We start from the raw sequence: 20,431 nt of genomic DNA, 5'->3' as shown, positions 1-20,431 counted from the left end.
CACATTTCGCCAATAAATGTCACTTCATTGATGCTCGATGCCAAAATACTAAATATTCGAAAATCCAAAACTTATTGAAAAATTGAAGAGCTCATAAAACCAAAACTATAGCCAAAGCCGGGCAAGGAATTAGAGATTTGCACGAGGGGAAAACAGTGTTTACAAAAATACTCCAAGGTAAATTCGAAAAATGTGGAGTCTATAATACTGACAGAATCAAACGTTAGACTATATTAAACAACAGAACGAATGGAAAACAACTGTCATATTCCTGACTTGGTATAGGCATTTTCCGAAGAAAATGATGGGTTAAACCTGGTTTTATAGCAAGCTAAACCTCCTACTCGTATGATAGTTGTTTAGAGTTCCGTTAGTTTCACAAGATTGGGTGAGTAATCCAAACAGACATAATTGGTTAATGTGACAATAATTGGGATCCAGCAGCCAAAACTGTGTAAACATGCATCACAGACATACAACACAACTGACCAGAAAATTCAAACAAACATATAAATAAATCTGACAAAGACGACAACAATAAAGTTATTGTAGTTCATAGCAAATTGACAAAGACGCCATCAAATATGTTTTTGTAGTTGATAGTACATGCAGTTCATTAAAACATAATGCCGTACCTCTTGCATCTGAATGGCACATCTGGACCAACCTGCACCAGAAACGTCCAAAGCCAACCCTATAGTTAGATGCACTAATACAGAGCCACGTCAAGAGTCAAACGACCAAAAGGAATATAATATCTCAAAGACAAATAAAGGGAAAACTGTCAAGTAAATAAAAAGATACACAATTTTAGCACTTATAATCTAGAACTCAAGACCATCTTGTAATATTTGTGAAGTAGGCAACTTTTGAGAGTCGTTCTTTGACAAAACTCTGGCTCATTATTTTTTGGCTCAATCACCGATTTACAAAGTCTGAGTAGCAGCTGCAAGAAATGAGGCAGAGGAAGCTGTATCTGTGATTTCTTTAATCTTCAGTTCAGGAGGATATTTTAATGGGACCCAATCAGAAAAGTTTGGATTGTTAATGGAAAGAACATCATCAATATACCTGTATGTGAAATTAAATGATCTAGTTTCTTTGATCTTATTATTTTTTACAAGTGTTTGAAGGACTCGTGAAAGGGAGATGTATTTCTTAATTTAAGATAACTTCCAATATTGTGTAAAGCAAATTTCAATAACACAATATCCGCATGTCAATACCTTTACTAGGTTGGATATAACCTCTGGGCCTTACAGTCCACTCGCCAAGGTATCGACCAAGTGGTAGAACAATCACACTACCAATTATACTGCACCAGCTGAGCATTTTGACATTAATGTAATGCCGATATAAGTCGATCTTCCTCATAACACTGTTGGTGCAGTTTTTGTTTGAGGTTAAACGTGTTTTTGAGCGCGAAACCCTCCTCCTAACCTGGGACAGTGGTATAACAGCACAACATAAAAAAAACTTTAAAATGCAGTTGGAAATGGCTGGACTCATCTCATTGGTATCAACCACAGCATACAACTAACATAAACAAAAAATAAATAAAGGACCTATCTGAGAGTTCTTGCAGTTACTGAAAGATAAATCAAAGCCAATAACAAATAATAAATAAATCGTGTTCTCTCAGACTAAAGTATCAATCAGTACACCCCCAACGTATTTAGTGTTAATACGTCATAAACAGTAAAGCATGACATTGTGCAATGCCAAAATAAAACTACATAGTATCGACAGGATGTAGGACCATGAGATACCATAACTGTAAACATATTTAGTTTTAATTCATAAAAAAATTGATTCATGAGACAGCAACTTGTGTGTTCTTTCTTTATATTAAGGAATAGAAAAGAAAAAGAATGGTTTCATTGTGGAAAAAACCCCAATGAATACTTATTGGGGGTGTAGACTTCAGATAACTGCTACAGTGACTTAATTGTCTTTCTGGATATAAAATGAGTACACTGTGACCATTTTTTTTTAATTTAAATTATTTGTATTACAAATATTATAATCCTTTAAGGAGAATTGATAAGGCTAATTTTGTTGACCCTTTGAATTTGAAAAATTCAAAAGTTCTATTTATTTATCAAATAGCACCAATCAGATGTTCACACGACATTAGTCAAGAAATATTAGAACATTTATTTATTCGAATTTTGTCCTTCGCATTTGAATTGGGGTTCCAAACTTCTTTCTTTTAATGAAAAACGAAGATAACTGTTTTTATACTCGTACTCTCCTTTAAAATCTAGGTATGCATTTATTACAACTGTTTTAAAAATATGTATTTATCAGAAAAAGTAGGAGGCTGGAAGAATGTATTCACGGTGACACAAAATGAATTGTGTGACGAGGTGTATAAAAAGAAGAGAGCAGGTGTAGACATGAACCTTCGTTTTAATTTATGACAAAAAGACAAGAAATCGTTATCGCGTTTCAAAGTAGTCCGTACCATTCATTTTAGTAGATTGGTAAATTTGTTATCTGAATTTGAAACTGGGAACATTAAAAAGTATTGGAACTGTCGGACTATAGTTTATATACTAGAATTAGTGTGGGTTTTCTTTTTCTTTATTATGGAAGGGAATATCCGTCAGAATTATACATTTCTTAATTTGTAACATGCAATTTCTTAATTTGTAAAATGTGATTTCTTTATTTGTAACATGTATTTTTTCATCCGTTACATGAATTTCTACATTTCTCGATTTGTGAAATGTAGCTTCTTAATGTGTAAATGCAATTTCTTAATTTGTTTACGTATTTTCTTCGTTCGTTACATGAAATTCCACATTTCTTAATTTGTGAAATGTAATTTCTTTGTTTGAGTCACGTTTTGGGAGAATGTGTCAGTGTAATTGTTACCAGTGCCAGCCAATGAGAAGTTCCGTTTCTCAAGAAAAACTACAAGTTACAAATCAACAAGTTACAAATCAAGAAGTTTTACAAATCAAGAATGAAATAGTTCCACAATATTCCGCACGTGGTCGCTGTGGATCCATCTCAACTCGTACCTAAGCCAACTCGTACTCAACCAACTCATATTTCCTACAACTCGTACCCAATATTTTATTATTCATATGCTTTAAAGTTGTTATGTTCGTATATATAAATAGAAACATACAAATACAAGAAAGTACAACTTTATTGATTGGTAATCTGTTGCAATTTGTTTTCAAATCAGACATATCTAAAGTTAACCATTCGTCTTAGACACCCAGCTCTATATTCCTGGCACTGTATTAGACGAATCTAGAACAGAGCGTACCAGCTCTTTATCAACAAATCATGACACGACCCCAAAAGGGTCTTACTCTAGTGATACCCACCTAGCAAATGACAGCGACAGTGGCCGTCCCTCGTCCACCGAACGCAAATGCTCTACCGACTTCTGGCAGATAGGGTGCAAGAGGACTATCTAAAAAGAAATCGACCAGTAATGGAACTGTAAATAGTGAATATAATTGAACAACGATAGCTTAAAGTTTTGTTTCTTAAATGTTTGTGGGCTGAAGAAATGACTGCTGTCTCCGGATTTCATTGACATTTTGTTGGGACATGATATCTGTAATTTTGTTGAAACGATGTTAACTGACTTAGATAATTTAAACCTACCAGACGTTTATATTTATGTTTTTGAACTATGTTTAATTTCTGTGCTAGCTTTATCGCTTCAAAAAGATTCGAAATGCCTTCATATATAAACTAGCTAAAACAATCTTCTTGAACACATGTTCAACACAAAAAACAGTAAAAAAAAGCTCCACAGAATATGGCAGAAGGATATTGTCTACTGATTTATGCGTTTCACATGTGTTCAAGAAGATGCGAACCATGATTACAAATGTAAGATCATACATTTCTCTCTGATCCCCGCCCCCCCCCCCCCCCCCCCCCCCCCTCCAAGCTTGGCTTTTACAAAGTTAGTAAGTAAAACTCAACGGACTTTGGTGCATCATTTATTCCGAAATCTGTGTTTTCATAAACCCTTCTATGTTTATATTTCATTTAAACAAACCCCATAATGTTTATGTAGGTCCGAACCTATTATCGACTAATCAGGCGCGGATCCAGCCATTTTTAAAAGGGTGTTTCCAACACATGCAAGTCATATAAAAAGGGGGGTTCCAACCATATGTCCCTTTAAAAAAGCATTGAGGTCAAACAAATAAGAGGTTTCAACTCCCCCCCCCCCCCCCCCCCCTCCCGGGCCACTGACTAATGATCACTGATAAGAAAATTCTATGATTATAATTATTCAACATGTATATGAAATAAATTATCGTTCAAACAATTTCATATAATCACTTACTTCTAAAGACGGATGATCAACTTTAGATATTTCTGATTTGAAAACAAATTGCATCAGATTACCAAATCAATAAAGTTGATTTATTGTATTTGGTATATTACATGAAAGAACATGAAAACTTTAATGCGTATAAATAATAAAATATTGGGTACGAGTTGGTAAAAGTACGAGTTGGTAGAAGTACGAGTTGGCTAAGGTACGAGTTGACATGGATACACAGCTACCTCGTGCGGAACATTGTGGAACTATTTCACACTATTTCTTGATTTGTAAAACTACTTGATTTGTAACTTGTTGACTTGTAACTTGTAGTTTTTCTTGAGAAACGGAACTTCTTTTTTGGCTGGCAGCGGTAACAATTACACTGGCACATTCTCCCAAAACGTGACTCAAACAAAGGAATTATTTTTCACAAAATAAGAAACGTAGAATTTAATGAAACGAACGAAGAAAATACGTTAACAAATTTAAAGAAATTGCAATTACACATTAAGAAGTTACATTTCACAATTCAAGAAATGTAGAAATTCGTGTAACGGATGGAAAAAATACGTGTTACATATTAAGAAATTTGACTTTACAAATTAAGAAATGTAAAATAATGGCGGATATTCCCTTCCATATTTTATTGCCTACCCACTTTAAGGTTCATGTGGACTCTTGGGCTAAAATGGCTGCATTTTCACCTCAAAATTTACTCTGAGTACAGACAAACTTGAGTATCTGGAAAAATATTTAGGCATAGCTTGCTCTAGATGAATAAAATTCAAATACATTTTCTCTTTTAGAAAATTAAAAGCTTAACTGGATTTTGCAGTGCACTTTTTTTCATTCCTCCAGAAGATGCCAAAATAAACAAAGTTGGAAAAGAGGTTTGAGAACTTCCCCACAGGTTATAATTGAAGTGAACTGTATTGATTGACATGGACAATAGATACCTGACAACAATTAGTGATTTAAATTGTGTAAATGAATTGACCATATCAAGTGAAACTCAAATGTTTGTAAATTTTATCGTCTTCTGCATGGACGAAAAAAAGTGCACAGCAAAATCCAGTTAAAATTTAAATTTTCTAAAACATAAAATGCATTTGAATTTTATTTATCTACGGCTTGCTATGCCTTAAAAAATTTCCAGATGCACAGGTAAGTCTGTGCTTAGAGTAAATTTTGAGGTGAAAACGCAGCCATTTTAGCCAAAGGGTCCATATGAACCTTAATTGTATAACTATGTGAAGTAAATGGATTAAAATTTCGTTTATTTGCAATGAATTTAATTTTATGAAAATACACTTTTTACACAAGACAGTTTATTTTTTTCGAATCTGGGGAAAATTGGAAATATTTCAACACGCATATTTAAGTAAGGCTTTGACACCTTGATAAAGAAAATTGTTAAAATACACAACTACACAAACTGACATACTATTAACATGTGTGTTACATTGTATGTATGTTCGTAGACAGAATCGGATTGTTTTAACGTAAGTGATAACACATTGTTTGATTATTTTAATATTTACCTTTTTTGCTTCCTTTTTAGTCAACTAAAAGATTTGTAATTTGTTTTATTTTGTCTTATTGCTGATCAACTTTTGATGATCTTGAGCACCATGCACTGATGAGAAAAACATATTTGAAATAAGCAAAAGGTGCATTTTTTTTGTATCATAGATATTTGTATGTGTTATTCAGTAAACACATTATATGTATTGCACATTTGATGGGTTCATTGTATGTCATTAACTTCCTCATAAAAATGCTGGAGGAATTTTTGCGTTATAATTACATTCCTGTTAATGAAGTCCGTATAATGTGAATATGCAGGCTTAAGGTATGATTTTCCTACGCATCACACTACTATCCCCAATGCTCCATTAAAAGATCCATTACATGGACTCATTAAACAGAGCTTTTTCTATAAAAACGGGAATCATAGATACGAATTTCTTGTTTAAGGTTATGAAAAATCTTACTTTGTGAAAAAACTTGAAGCTCTGTTTTATGTCTTGATTTTTTCCTCTATATTGACACATTTGTACGACTTCAAACTAGAATATATGACATACGTGATGATTTCAACTTCCCAATTGTCAATTTCTCATTTCTCATCAGAAACATACGCTATGTCCCATAGTATGGCGTTTACATACCTCAATTAATTCGAAGAATTTGGATCAGATTTATAGATGTTAAAAGAATCCACATTTGATTTACACCACTAGTTGAGTATACCTCATTATGATATTTTTGCAGGCCATCTACTGTAAAAAGAATGATAGGAATGATTTTAGAAAGATGTTTTGATATATCGTTCTTTATAAGGATTGTTATGCAGTTTTTATATCCAATCTAAAGATGAGACGGAATATGTTTTTATCGTCCTTTTGAATGTTAATTCCAAAAGAAGGTGGACGGATATGTGATTTTCTAAAATTTCATTTCTGTGTGTAGTAGTGTTTAAGAGGGATTCACATATTTGCTGTAAATTTCAAATTCTTTTGCAAAGCAATCCAAATAATGATATTTTTTTTAATATTAAACGATATTGTTTGAGGGTTTGACTCCTGGAACAATAATATATTAGTCGCGAAGAGAGGATTAAGAATCCTCAACATCAAAAGGATCGGATATCACGAAACGAATCGAATAAGGGCTATGTTGCATTAAAAATAATAGTAAATAGACATGTTACGAAAATTACACTTTAAATGCGGGGACTGTGTCAAAACATTGATTTTCGATTCAAACTGGTAAAATTTAATTCACATGCGTAATGTTGATCAGCTATCCTACACACGTCTTGGTTATTTTTTTATTTGGAACGCCTTAGTGTAACATCAAACATGTTAATCATTTTCTGATATCACAGATTAAGATTATAGGACGTAAAGGTGTACGTTTGAGCGGGTGAACGGGGTGGGGAATGGGGATTGATGGTAATGCAAGTATGCACTTCTAGATTGATGAAATACATAGTAAGCCAGTTTGATTTTTTTATTACAGTTCTTTGATAAGTTCAATATGTCTCTGCACTATAACCCGCAAAAAGCTCTCCAGTCCGGGTATTATTTTCTCTCGGTTGACCCCATTGGCTTCCAATGACTTTGAAAGATTTTTAAGCGCCTTATAGCATGTATAGCGTGTTCCGTGTACACCCGACACTCACATAATCGCAAATTCAGTTTTTTTTTATATTTTCATATTGTGTTCGTTGAGTTTTCTAAGATTTTAATTTTACATTAAAAAAATTACGATTTGCCTTCAATCTTTTCTAGAAGTTATAGGCAGATAAAACATTTAAATGAAATGGTATAGTTTTTTGCACTTTTTGAACGCTCCCGTAAGGGCTCAGGATTGCATAACCGGATCAAACTGAACAGAGAAAAGATCGAAAAACGCAGAGTCAGTCATGAAGAAGTAAAAGTAAGAGACAAAGACTAAACCGGGGACAAAAAAACCCAAACAATGGACAACTCCACACTGAAACTAGAGACAAATAAGACACGACGGTCTTTTTAAAAACTGGAGCAGACATTCTAAGATTTTCTCTGAAACTACAATGCAACATGTTTCAAGTTGAAATTGGATAAACATATATGTATAGTATGTCCTTCAAACAGTCCAGGTTGGATGAAAAATATGTATTGTAGCATAAGAGATCAAATTAACCATACTTTCTTGTTTACCATAACATATTCAGTAGAAAGAAATATGCATTGTAATGCAGATACATTCCTGAGTATTTATTAAACAATTTATTATAATTAAGATAGTAGAAAGTTTCCCCGTGCTTGATGTGTATGCTCTTCTGTTTTTTTTAAGTTATGGTGTATTTATTCTTGAGATAACTTCTCTTATGTGTGCCATATCAATTTTTGGCCAGTTTGTGTACTAAAATTTTAATAAGACGCACACCACCTATTCTTGGCCCTCATTCCTATCCACGTTTAAAAAAATTGCATTATGCAAATTTGATAGCTCTTAAGATTAAAAACTGTGAGAGGAGTTTTTTACTCAAAATTGATACCCTTATTAACCACTCGCCTGACCTTAAGTCGTACTTTCATCATACTATATAATTAGACGGTTTTTTTCTTTTCTTAGCAACCCGTTCATAAGTTCTGACTTCGAGTAAATTCACCCTTCTATGTAAAAATGTCCGTCGCTATTGTTTTTGAAAACGCAAACATTGAAAATACCAAGTATATGTAGCTTTAATTTATAAGGGAGGACAACTGATTTGTTTCTTTCATCCCCAATTTTTTCTCACGGCTTCCCTTCTCTCTTTTCATTTGGATCCATTTCTTTTTTGCAATCTCCTTGTCCCCTGATAGTGTTCCAAATGGAAAAAATATTATGGAATTTCTAATATTTATTCCAAAATTTTATCGAATACTCGTCCCATAAGGAATATTTATAATGAAATTGTCTATAATAAAGTTTCCAAAAGGACATCTGGAAGGTACAAATATACGTTGACTTCAGTACTACATGCAGTTTATATACAATATTCATTTGATGCACATGTAATTAAAATCTTTAAAAATCTCTTTTGTGTTTTGATACGTTACCACATTTAAAGATTTATAATTTCCTAACACGTCTAATAGTACAGACACGTTCCACACAATTAATCTTTTAAAAGGACGTGACAGTGTATAGTTTTAAGTATTAATAATCAACAAATTAAAGATTACCTAGTATAGCGTCAAAAGATAGAAGGCTTATGATCATCCAGTCGTTTTCAAACATTTACAATTAATAATAATAATAATAATAATAATAATAATAATAATAATAATAATAATAATAATAATAATAATAAAAAGAATACTTTATTCCAAAAGCAAGTATATCTTAAAGAATATATAGAATGTTTGATAAATTAATTATGCATGCACCATATCACATAAACAGACATATAATAACAACAATTGGTATACATTGTCCCACCTCTGCCTTCGTACATTGCTTTGTTTATTCAGACGAACTTAACTGTATTAAAGGTAAACAATAATATATTATAGTGTACAGAAAGTTTAAAACAACAACTTAAAGTATAAAGTTGAGGAGTTGTGGTATGATTTCAATTGAGACAACTATCCACCAGATTTAAAATGAAGTGGAAGTAAGCAATAAAAGGCCACCTTACGGCCTTCAAGAATGAGAAAACCCATACCGTATTGTCGGCCATAATTGACCCAGAGATGAAAAATGCGAAACAATTCAAACGAGAAAACTAATGGCCTAATTAAACGGGACGATTTCAACTTTTCAATTATCAATTTCCCATTTCTCAGCAGTAACATACCCTCTGCCCCTTCGTATGGTGTTTACATATCTCAATTGATACGTTATTCTCGTGCTTGTTCACACTATACGGACTTCATATACAGGAGTGTGCCCCTTACACAGAAACTGCTTTAACAAAGTTATGAGGAGGACAGATTAGAAATGACACTCCGTAAATTTTACGGAGACCATCACACATTGGTTAGTCCATACGATGTGTCTTTGTCCAAACTAACTAAGGACATTTTTACCACGTGTTAGATTGTGGTTTGTCATTACGTCGTCTGATCTTTTAATTACCGAACGTGACTTATTCCCGTTTGTGACTGTTTTGCTGAGTGTGAAACCGCATTGCTATAAGACGTGTCACGGTACCTTTCTATCCCAAATTCATGTATTTAATTTTTATGTTATATTTGTTATTCTCGTCGGATTTTGTCAGATGTCTTAACGTCTTTTCTGTTATATTCGTGTGTTATGGTAAAGATAATTAATCACCCCCTTCATTTATTAGATTTTAGTTTGGTTCATCGAAATTTATACGATATATTTGGTTTACAGTTTGATTCAGAAGAAACACCGACATAGCTAGATAACACAATTAATTATCTAATTACTACCACAATTTGATTTAATAAGTATTGTAATTTTCATTGTTATTAATAAATGTAATGTCAGTATTACAAATCTAATCTTGAATCAATCCTAATCCTATCTTATTTTTGGGAAATATTTTTACAAATTCAAATGTGACGTCACTTTGTGTATTTTTTTAGAATTTCAAATGTGACGTCACTTTGTGCGTTGATGCTTTGGCCAACTCGGCTGTGTATTTTTATATGTTGGATTAAGTTGGTTTATGTAATGTATCCGTTTTTATTCTGTAGTTAGTCCCCGCTTCGATTTTATCATGTTTATCTATTATATAGTCATTTTATAAAATTTACTGTTTGCAAAATTATAAATTATTCTAAATAATAAGGATGTTCTTGTCCCAGGCAGAAAATCCTGGCCGTGTTAGGCGCAACTTTTTGGAAGTTTTGGTCCTCGGTGCTCTTCAGCTTTGTACTTGTTTTGGCTTTCAAGCTTTTTTCATCTGAGCGTTACTGGATGGTCTGGCGTATTGAATTTTAAGCCTAGTGCCTTTTGTTAGCTATTATTCGTGTGTTTCTTTGTCCTATATGTTCTCCCATTAATTTGTATTGTGGTCCTGTCATGTGATGTTGTCGTTTTGGTGTTGTGTTTGACGTTGCCATTAAAGCGGGAGGTATGGCATGCCACAAAACCAGGTTCAACCCGCCATTTTTTTCTTAAAATGTCCTGTACCAAGTCAGGAAAATGGCCATTGTTATATTATAGTTCGTTTCTGTGTGTGTTACATTTTTAATGTTGTGTTTTTGTTGTGTCGTTGTTCTCCTCTTATATTTGATGCGTTTCCCTCAGTTTTAGTTTGTAACTCGGATTTGTTTTTATCTCTATCGATTTATGAGTTTCGAACAGCGGTATACTACTGTTGCCTTTATTTATTACAAAACATTTTTAAAAAACAAAATGACACATACACGACAACCACTATACTATAGTCTCCTGACTTGCGACAGGCACATACAGAATGTGGCAGGTTAAACATGTTTGTAGGCGCTCAACCCTCCCCCGCTTTCGACAATTTAATGCCTCTTCAATGATACTTAGACCAAAACCTAGTACAAACGTTGAAGAGGTGATCAAAACAAAAAGGTCTATAAGTAAAACCCAACTGGACAAGGAATCAGAGCTATGCACGAGGGAGTTTCATTTCTCAATTTAAAACGATTTCCCAAATTTTATATAAGCAAATTTCAATAAAACAATATTCGTATTTGCATGCCAGTACCAAAGTATACTGGTTAACAATGTTACTGCAGCAGATGTATTTTGCGACTATTTGTGTCTATTTAGTGATGCTGCAGGCCAAAACATATGAAAATCCGAAACATAATGAGATATGAAAAAAATAGAAATATGATTTTTTTTTGCTCAATTATTAATAAAAGTAAAATAGTGAAATAATAATTCCCTTTTAGCAGACAGTTTAGTTCAATTTCGTCAAAATATTTAAGCTAAGACACATCGCTGATGAATTATTCACTTGCAAGTGAATAATTCGACCTCATTGAATCCGTATTCATGTGACCTTTAATTTAACCCCTTAGCTGGAGAGGGGCTTCGCATGTATTCAGCTATTAAAAGGAAAAGAATGTCAATATTGAAAGTGAAACAAGGATGAACCACTTGGTTGACTGATTCGATCCACACAAAAAAAAAAACATTCTGATACAGGTAAAAACGATGATAAACATACTTTTTAATCTACAATATGAAATCAAACAGACCTAGCAAATCCAATCGCACGTGCGGTCGATATCTATTTATATGCATGAGGAATATATATACTTTAATTTAAATTATTTTTCTTAATTTTATAAAAGCAAATTTCAACATATAATATAATATCCGCACTGGCTACTTGGCTAATGATACTTACGGGGACTAAAAGTCCACCAGTAGAGATATCGACCCAGTGGTTGAAATAACATCATTCAATTCTACTGCACTAGATGCGCATTTCGAATTTAATGTCTCTTTAGCCATGCTCGAGGCCATCATGTTTGAAAATCCAAAATTAAATACAAACGTTAAAGAGCTGGAAAAAAAAACACAATTAAAGCCCAACCTGGACAAAAAATCAAAGCTATGCATGCGGGAGATACATTTCTCAATTTGAACTTATTTTCAAAATTTCTAACCGTCCACCCAGCAGAGATATCGACCTAGTGATAGAAATAACATCAATGCTATCCATTCTAATGCACCAGGAGCGCATTTCGACAATTGATTATGTCTGACAAATTCAACATGCAGATGTACTATATGCGTTCGCATCTGGTCCAGAAAAGCTGATCATACTTGGTTAAAGGTTTGTTGTCAAAGGAGCAGTGTATCATCATATATTCTTCTGGAATTTCTGTATCCAATCTCCAATATTAAACAAGACACTATATATTTCAGATGCCACTGAAGAATCTACTAGACTCAGAAGGGAAATACATGACAGTTCTAGATGTTGATGGGTTCTATTTACCCAATTTCAAATTTCCCAGTCAGGAAAGTGACTTACGGTCAATGGCAGATCATTATTTAGCCAGAGATGATGACGTATTGCTTTGTAATTATCCAAAATCTGGTAATAAAAATTGTCGATATGTAAACTTAATCTGTGTCTCGTTCAAATGTTTATAATATTAGATGTAAGGGCAAAGTATCTTCAAAGAGCAGTGAGTTTAAAAAGACTTAATACGGATCAGAAGTTTTTTTTAGAAAAATTAAAAATTATGATGATAAAAGGAATAATGCAAGATAAATAGCAAAATCTCATTCATGTTTAATATAAGTATAGAGATATATCATGCTAGTATGTGGTACAAATGTGTTTGCAAAAATAAAATTTAAAATAAAAAAATTGAAGCGAGACTGACAAATTGCCTGAGTCATTGGGCGAAGAAAAAGGTAGAGCCAATTTTGTTCAATTTATTTCACATCTGGACGACAATCTTTGTATGCATTCACATTGTCGTTTTCTTTGCGTTTTTAACAAAATTGATTATCTAATGGTTTCTAAATGAAAATAACGTTTTATAGATTTGGTGCCACCGATGCGCTTGTCTGGATTGACCTTCACCAGGAACCCAAATTAAAGTGCAGGAACTTTTAATACCTGAATAATTCACATTGACAAAAATCGTTATAGTCTAGAGCTTTAATGTTTGGTTTTTAATAAATCCCATATTATTCCGCGCATTTAGGTTATTTTGCCTGACACTGTATTTTTAAGAAATGGCCGTGCAAGATTTAGAAATATTGTTCAGTGGTAGTTCTTTTATTCGTAATATTATTTATTAACAGGAACCCATTGGGTGTGGGAAATTATCCAGATGCTGTATACACAGAAAGCAGAATTGATAGAACACTCCAAAATGAAATTCATGATGGAATGCCTGTCAAAAGAAGCGTTTGATTCTTTACCGTCCCCTCGTATACTGAATAATCATGTCTACTTTTCCATGCTTCCAAAAGATTTTCTTAGACGGAAATGTAAGATAGTTTATACTATGAGAAATCCCAAAGATGTTGCTGTTTCATATTATCACCATCATCGTGGATTGTTGTCATATAACTATGATGGGTCATGGGATGGCTACCTAGAAAGATTTTTAGAAGGGAATCGTAAGTTGTTTTAAATGTACACGAGTAATCCCGAATAGAGAATTCCAAACAATTCCAGGGATATTGTTAACTGATGTATGTGTTGTTCACACTTAAAATAATAGATTAAAACACATCCACATTTTTGTCCAAGCAGTATCAATATCTACTTATGGTCCCTTTATTGACATTGGGTGATTTTTTTTAGTCGGCAAGGTAAATTAGTTTCCTATGTTCCTCTCTTAAAAAAAGTCCAATACTCATTAGTCATGAGCACCACATTGAAGAAATAATTCATATTAAACAAATATAGATAAACTGATAAATACCAAAGTAAATACTACATTACTAGTATAATGCAGTTATACTTTTCTTATTTTTCATTATTGATATTGTCAGAAGGAATTGACAAATTTGGCCGTATTTACACAATATCTTCTCTGAGTACAGACAAAGTTGTGTATCCACAAAAGTTTAAATGCATGGCAGGACCTAGAAAAATAAATTCTAAATGCATTTTATGTTTCAGAAAATTAATAACACTCCAGGATTTTGAGATTCCTTTTATTGTATGTTGATAGAAAAACAAAGGATATGAATTATTTATTCATTACACAAAATCAGTACATGCACAGTAAAAAACATACAAAAAGCGAAGGAACAGCACTTTTATTGCTGTTCCTCATTTCAAAGTCACAGTGAGGACTCCAATACGGAGCAAAAAAAAAAACTCTCACCTCACTTCAAGTTTAAGACGGGATTCTTTGCAAAATAATTCGGGTAGATTTTGTAAGATGTGAGATAAATATATAATGTCAAAATTCAAGAAAAAATCTTAAAACGATCCTTATTAAAACGATGGGTGGTGTTAACATCACGAAGATAATTCCAACTTCGCTCAGACTTCTTTAAGTAGATTTAAGATATGGTTATGTACTCCAGCTTGGGTAGCTGGTTAGTCGGAGATCAGTGAAAAAAACATGTCTTGTTATAAATAATGTAAAACAATGTTGTTTTACTAAAAAAATTATCAAAAATACCAGGCTTATAATTTAATACGCGAGACGAGAGTATACGTAACGCTCCAATTTTCATACATACATATAGAACATGTGGTATAATTCAAATTCAAATACTCTTTGTCTGTGTTCGCCGCGGTAAAGCCTTTTTGTGCTGATGCGGCGTAAAGCAATCACCAATCAATCAACTAATAATTGTAAACCAAGTTCATAAAATATTGTAATTTTTTTTAAGGGCATTAGCTGTCAAATTCATGATCACCGATTTGATTTAAATTCTCATATTTGATTTATAACATACTAAAACGTAAATCCACAAAGAGTTCAAAAGATACAATTAGCAATACACAGAGCCGGTATAAGGTTTCAGCATTTCGTCCGTATCTTAGACTAAACACCTTCTGATTAACCATTGAGATTACTTCCGAAGACTGCCGATAGTCATACGACTCGATATCAACATAAATAGAAGTAGAAATAGACTGAGAAGCACATGGAGTTGTGTAATTACGATTTTTCCAGGTCTGTTTGATTTCAGGACATAGATTTAAAAAAAAAATGTAAATCATGGTTTTACATAGATATGAATGATTTCTTGTGGTCCGAATCGGTCAAAGAAATGTTTTTTTTTTATGTTGGATCCCTTGTTTCACTTTCAGTGTTTACAATCTTTAAGGGTATTTTGACCAAATTGAACCAAACTTACGGCTTATAGTGAAATAGTATTTCATTATTCCGCTTTTGTAACTGTTTGAAACAAGTCTAAATGGCAGATAATGCCCCTTTAAAGCCTAAAGCAAAATTGACCCTTTAGTGATTTATATTTTTTTGTGCTTTCAAACATTTGGTATTTCGGACTTTCCAAACATTCTGCTTTGAGCATACCTGATAAAGATTACTCCAGAAACACGTGTGTGTGCACGAACATTATATCATATATATTAAAAATTTTAAATTCCAACAAGGACAAGATTAACCAGTAAGTACTTGATAAAGAATATATTATCAACTTTCTTCAGTTCCTACCAAACAATTAATCCATTTCAGTAAATTATATGTCCTGGTTTGACACTATACGTAGCTGGTACAGGGCCATACAGGAACATAAGGATTATCCTATACATGTTATTCATTACGAAGATATGCAACAGGTATGGTAACCATCATCACATTATATAAGATATGCAACAGGTATGGTAACCATCATCACATTATATAAGATATGCAACAGGTATGGTAACCATCATCACATTATATAAGATATGCACCAGGTATGGTAAACATCATCACATTATATAAGATATGCAACAGGTATGGTAACCATCATCACATTACATAAGATATGCACCAGGTATGGTAATCATCATCACATTATATAAGATATGCATCAGGTATGGTAACCATCATCACATTATATAAGATATGCATCAGGTATGGTAACCATCATCACGTTATATTAGATATGCACCAGGTATGGTAATCATCATCACATTATATAAGATATGCATCAGGTATGGTAACCATCATCACATTATATAAGATATGCATCAGGTATGGTAACCATCATCACATTATATAAGATGTACAGTATATGTCAATAAGACAGCATTCAAATAACTTTACATACAAAAAAACTCCTAATTGCAACTATACACGTGCCAAATATTCCACACTTAATAAGAAATCCTACACAGTCATAGTCTGTTATATGTTCACTTGGTATTTCAATCATAGATGTATAACTGGATGCTCTTTCATATTGGATAGCCAAATTATAAATTGAGTGACATTATAATTCAATATTATCGCTGTATTTGACAATCTCTTTTTACATTAGTAGCATATGTTAGTTAACTTTGAAACTGCATACTAGCCATCCCCATGGAAGATGTGAAACAAATTTGGAGATCCTCAATCCTTCCTCGTTCTAAACTTAAAAACAGATGAAACCAAAGTGCTTGTGAGCACTGAATGGTAAAGTTTGCATTCATTTTACAGTGTGAATTAAAAATTAAACCTTGAACTGTATTAAGCATTGGAAGGCAACTACAATTATGGACAAATGAAGATAACTCAGAATTTAATATTACTATAACAATGACATTATTGATATTTTTATAACAGATAGCAGATTCTTGCACCATGCACAATTCATGTATTTTCTTGACAAGAATAGTTATACACATGCACATCATTCTGTAACTTAAATATTTGAGTCTATATTTCACTGATCAATTTCTTGAAATGTTCATAGTATGTAAAGAATGTTGTGCCCAATGCACTATATTTTGTTCATCTCAAAGGTAGTGATAAAGTCTAGAAAATTTATAACTATCAAGACAGTCACATAAGGGTTTTGATTGCAGGAATGCAATCTTTACCCTAAAAAGAGTATAAATTTGTTTCACAACAAAGAATCGCCAAGTTAAAAACTATTGTCTTGTTATAGGAAGTGGCAGACCAAACTTTTTAAAAATCCACTACGATTCTGGCATAAAAACTGACGACATCAAGATGCTTGATTTTTTATACGACCGCAATTTTTTTCGGCCGTATATTGGTATGACTTTGTCGTCGTCGTTGTCGTCCGAAGACATTTGGTTTCCAGACAATAACTTGAGTATAAGTGTATGGATATCTATGAAATTGCACTACAATGTTCCATACCAAAAAAGGAAGGTTGTAATTGATTTTGGGGGTTATTGTCATAACTATTTAGGAATAAGGGGCCAAAAAACAAGCATTTTTCTTATTTCAGGTCAATAACGTGTGTACAAGTGATGGATCTCTATAAAGTTGTACCACAAGGTTCCATACCTCAAAGGGAATGTTCGAAATTGATTTTGGTTGTTATGGCCCACACTGTAAAGAAATTAGAAGCAAAAAAATAAGGATTTTCTGGTTTCCTGACAATAACTCGGGTATAAGTCCAAGGATCTCTATGAAATTGTACCACACGGTTCCATAACAAAAAAAGAAGGTTGGGTTTTTCTAATACTATAAATTGCTTATTTCTTGACCAATTTCAATGGGGTGTAATTCAATGTCTTGAATTCTTGGGATTCTTTAATATTCTGAATATTACCGTGTATTTAGATTTTTGATTGTGGGCCCAGTTTTCAAGTTGGTCCCAAATTAAACTTTGTTTGATTTCATGAAAATTGAATTCTTGGGGTTCTTTTTTATGCTGAATCTAACCATATATTAGATTTGGATATTGGACCATAATAGGTAAATGTCCAATTTAAACTTTTTAAGTTCTTAGACCACATTCATTCTGTGTCAGAAACACATGCTGTGTCAAATATTTAAACACAATCCAAATTGAGAGCTGTATCAATATGAATGTTGTGTCCATACTTGCCCCAACTGTTCAGGGTTCGACCTCTGTGGTCGTATCAAGCTGCGCCCTGCAGAACATTTTGTTCTAATCGGCAACATATTTATTGTGTTTGTTCGACACCTTTCGCGATACACTATCGTCATTCCTTTGGAAACCAATTATGACCTTGTTCCCTTATTCGTATGAAACAGACTTCATATATGAGCTTCTTAAAAAAATTGAAAAGAATCTATACACCCTGTATTTTCAAGTTTCATGCTTAAGGTGATGTCCTTCTGTTGAATAATTCAGAGTTTTGTGATTTGTTTATTTCCTTTAGAAAAAAAGAAATCTAAAGTTAACCTTGAACTTAGAATTCTGTATATAGTTGGTGTCCTCTCACTGAATAAGTTAGAAATCGATGTTTGTTGCATATTATATTGAACCAGAAATAAAAGATACCACAGATACAGTTTTGTATGCTTCATACCTTGGCCTACAATTTGACAGTGACGGTCAGTTAAGAACTAAACTTTAAGAAAAAAAGAAATAACTTGTGATTAAATATATATATAAGCATAGTAGATTTTCCATGTTCAGGTAGCAACATTCCAGTAAAACCTGCATATATAATATCTATCTCCTACTTATTTCAAGGAGCATTGAAATAAGTTGTCGTGCTTTATAAATATGAATAAAATGCAATTAGTATTCAATAGGTCAAACACTAAATCTACACCCAGTCAACATAAGTACTGAAGTAGTTAATAAATGTAACAGAGAATATCGAAGATATACCATAACCCAAGATTCCCTTCAGAACAAACCATGACCAAGTTCCAACCTTGATACAGGCACATATTAAACATGAGGTTGATTTTAACTAGACATTGAACATTCACTTTCACCCTTATTTATTCTAAGTCAATGGAATAATAACCAAAGGTACATATTAACACACAACAAAAATCAATTCAATTGTTTTGCGTGTTTGCTTATCATTTTTAGCATCAGTGTTTTAATTTCATCAACTTAATTTAATAGCCATTCTGCAATTTTCTAGAGTTTTGTATAATTTGTAGGCATTCCAACTGAATTATTCTAACTTGGAAAAGGAATAGCAAAATTGAGTTAAAAATTTTAAAGTTCAAAACTTGATACAGGACAGATGAATGCCTGATACAGGACACAGAGATAGAAAAACATAATGCCCCCTACTATTGTAGATGGGGCATAAAATAATCTTTCAGTATTCATAGCACATATTTTTGTTTTCAGAATGGCATCGAAGAAATAAGAAAATTAGCAACATTTCTAGAGAAACCATATGATGAAAAGTTGTTAAAAGATATCCAAGACAAGTGTCAATTTGAAGTGATGCAAAAGGATAAATTTCACCTTAAAACTCCTTGGAAAGAAAACACTGCTGGTATCTATAGAGAAGGTAATATATTATTTTGAATCCTTCATGATTAAAATAAATTAACAAATAAAATACGAATGTGTCCGAGGACACACATCCCTCCTCATAAGCTTGCTTATAATATGTGAAAATACCTTTGGGACGGACGGAAGAACGGACGAAAAGACGGACAGAAGGACGGACGGAAAGACAGACGGACGGAAGGACAAACGGTCAAGGGTAACACTTAATGTCCCCTTCACCTAGTGGCGGGGGGCATAAACAATTATTACAATTAGACACAATCTTTTATAAATTACATGGAAGGGAATAAATATGATACCAAGACCAGAGGTGAACTGGGACATACTATAGATATATAACAAAAATAATAAAAATGTTGTTTTATTAGGTCCCAGTTGTGAACAAATATTGTCACGTGATATATATTGACATCTAAAATAAATTGTCACATTTTAATCAACAAAAGATTATAACTCTAGAATAAATATTTATAAAGAAACTAAGATGGATATTGTAACATTCACTTGGAACTGTGGTAGGCTCTGTTAAAGATCACCATTTAGACTTTAACGGCTCTTTTCACAAAAAATCTTACAAGAGAGTAAAAATACTCGTAAGTCATGAGCATTTCAGTATAACTTACTATCAATTATAATCGTAAGATTTTTTGTGAAAAGAGTCGCAGGAGATTTCGAATTTGACAAATGTTATTGACACTAAGTCTTGACTATTACTAAAAATCCTGTCAATTTTTTAATCTTTTTTTTTTTTTTTTTTTTTTATTGTTCTGTTTGGTTGCT

General features: G+C 32.8%; 2 protein-coding genes across 3 annotated transcripts in view; one reads left to right on the top strand and one right to left on the bottom strand.

Annotated features, from left to right (window-relative positions):
- LOC127732641 (dedicator of cytokinesis protein 9-like) overlaps positions 1-20,431 on the bottom strand; it is a 401,298-nt gene that overhangs the window by 65,809 nt on the left and 315,058 nt on the right. The window lies entirely within an intron of this gene.
- The window catches only part of LOC127732648 (sulfotransferase 1B1-like), a 106,848-nt gene that overhangs the window by 85,628 nt on the left and 789 nt on the right, over positions 1-20,431 (top strand). Inside the window, exon 5 of one of the 2 annotated variants that reach the window (XM_052241761.1) lies at positions 19,484-19,649. The exons of the other annotated variant lie outside the window; for it this stretch is intronic. Within the exon in view, the coding sequence (XP_052097721.1) occupies positions 19,484-19,649 (166 nt within the window). The remainder of the gene's footprint in view (positions 1-19,483; positions 19,650-20,431) is intronic. 2 annotated transcript variants of the gene reach the window in all.

Source organism: Mytilus californianus, unplaced genomic scaffold (genome assembly GCF_021869535.1).
Source record: "Mytilus californianus isolate M0D057914Y unplaced genomic scaffold, xbMytCali1.0.p SCAF_26, whole genome shotgun sequence".
NCBI classification, from domain to species: domain Eukaryota; kingdom Metazoa; phylum Mollusca; class Bivalvia; order Mytilida; family Mytilidae; genus Mytilus; species Mytilus californianus.
Note: the sequence above shows the minus strand (reverse complement) of the source record. Positions and strands in the feature narration are given on the sequence as shown.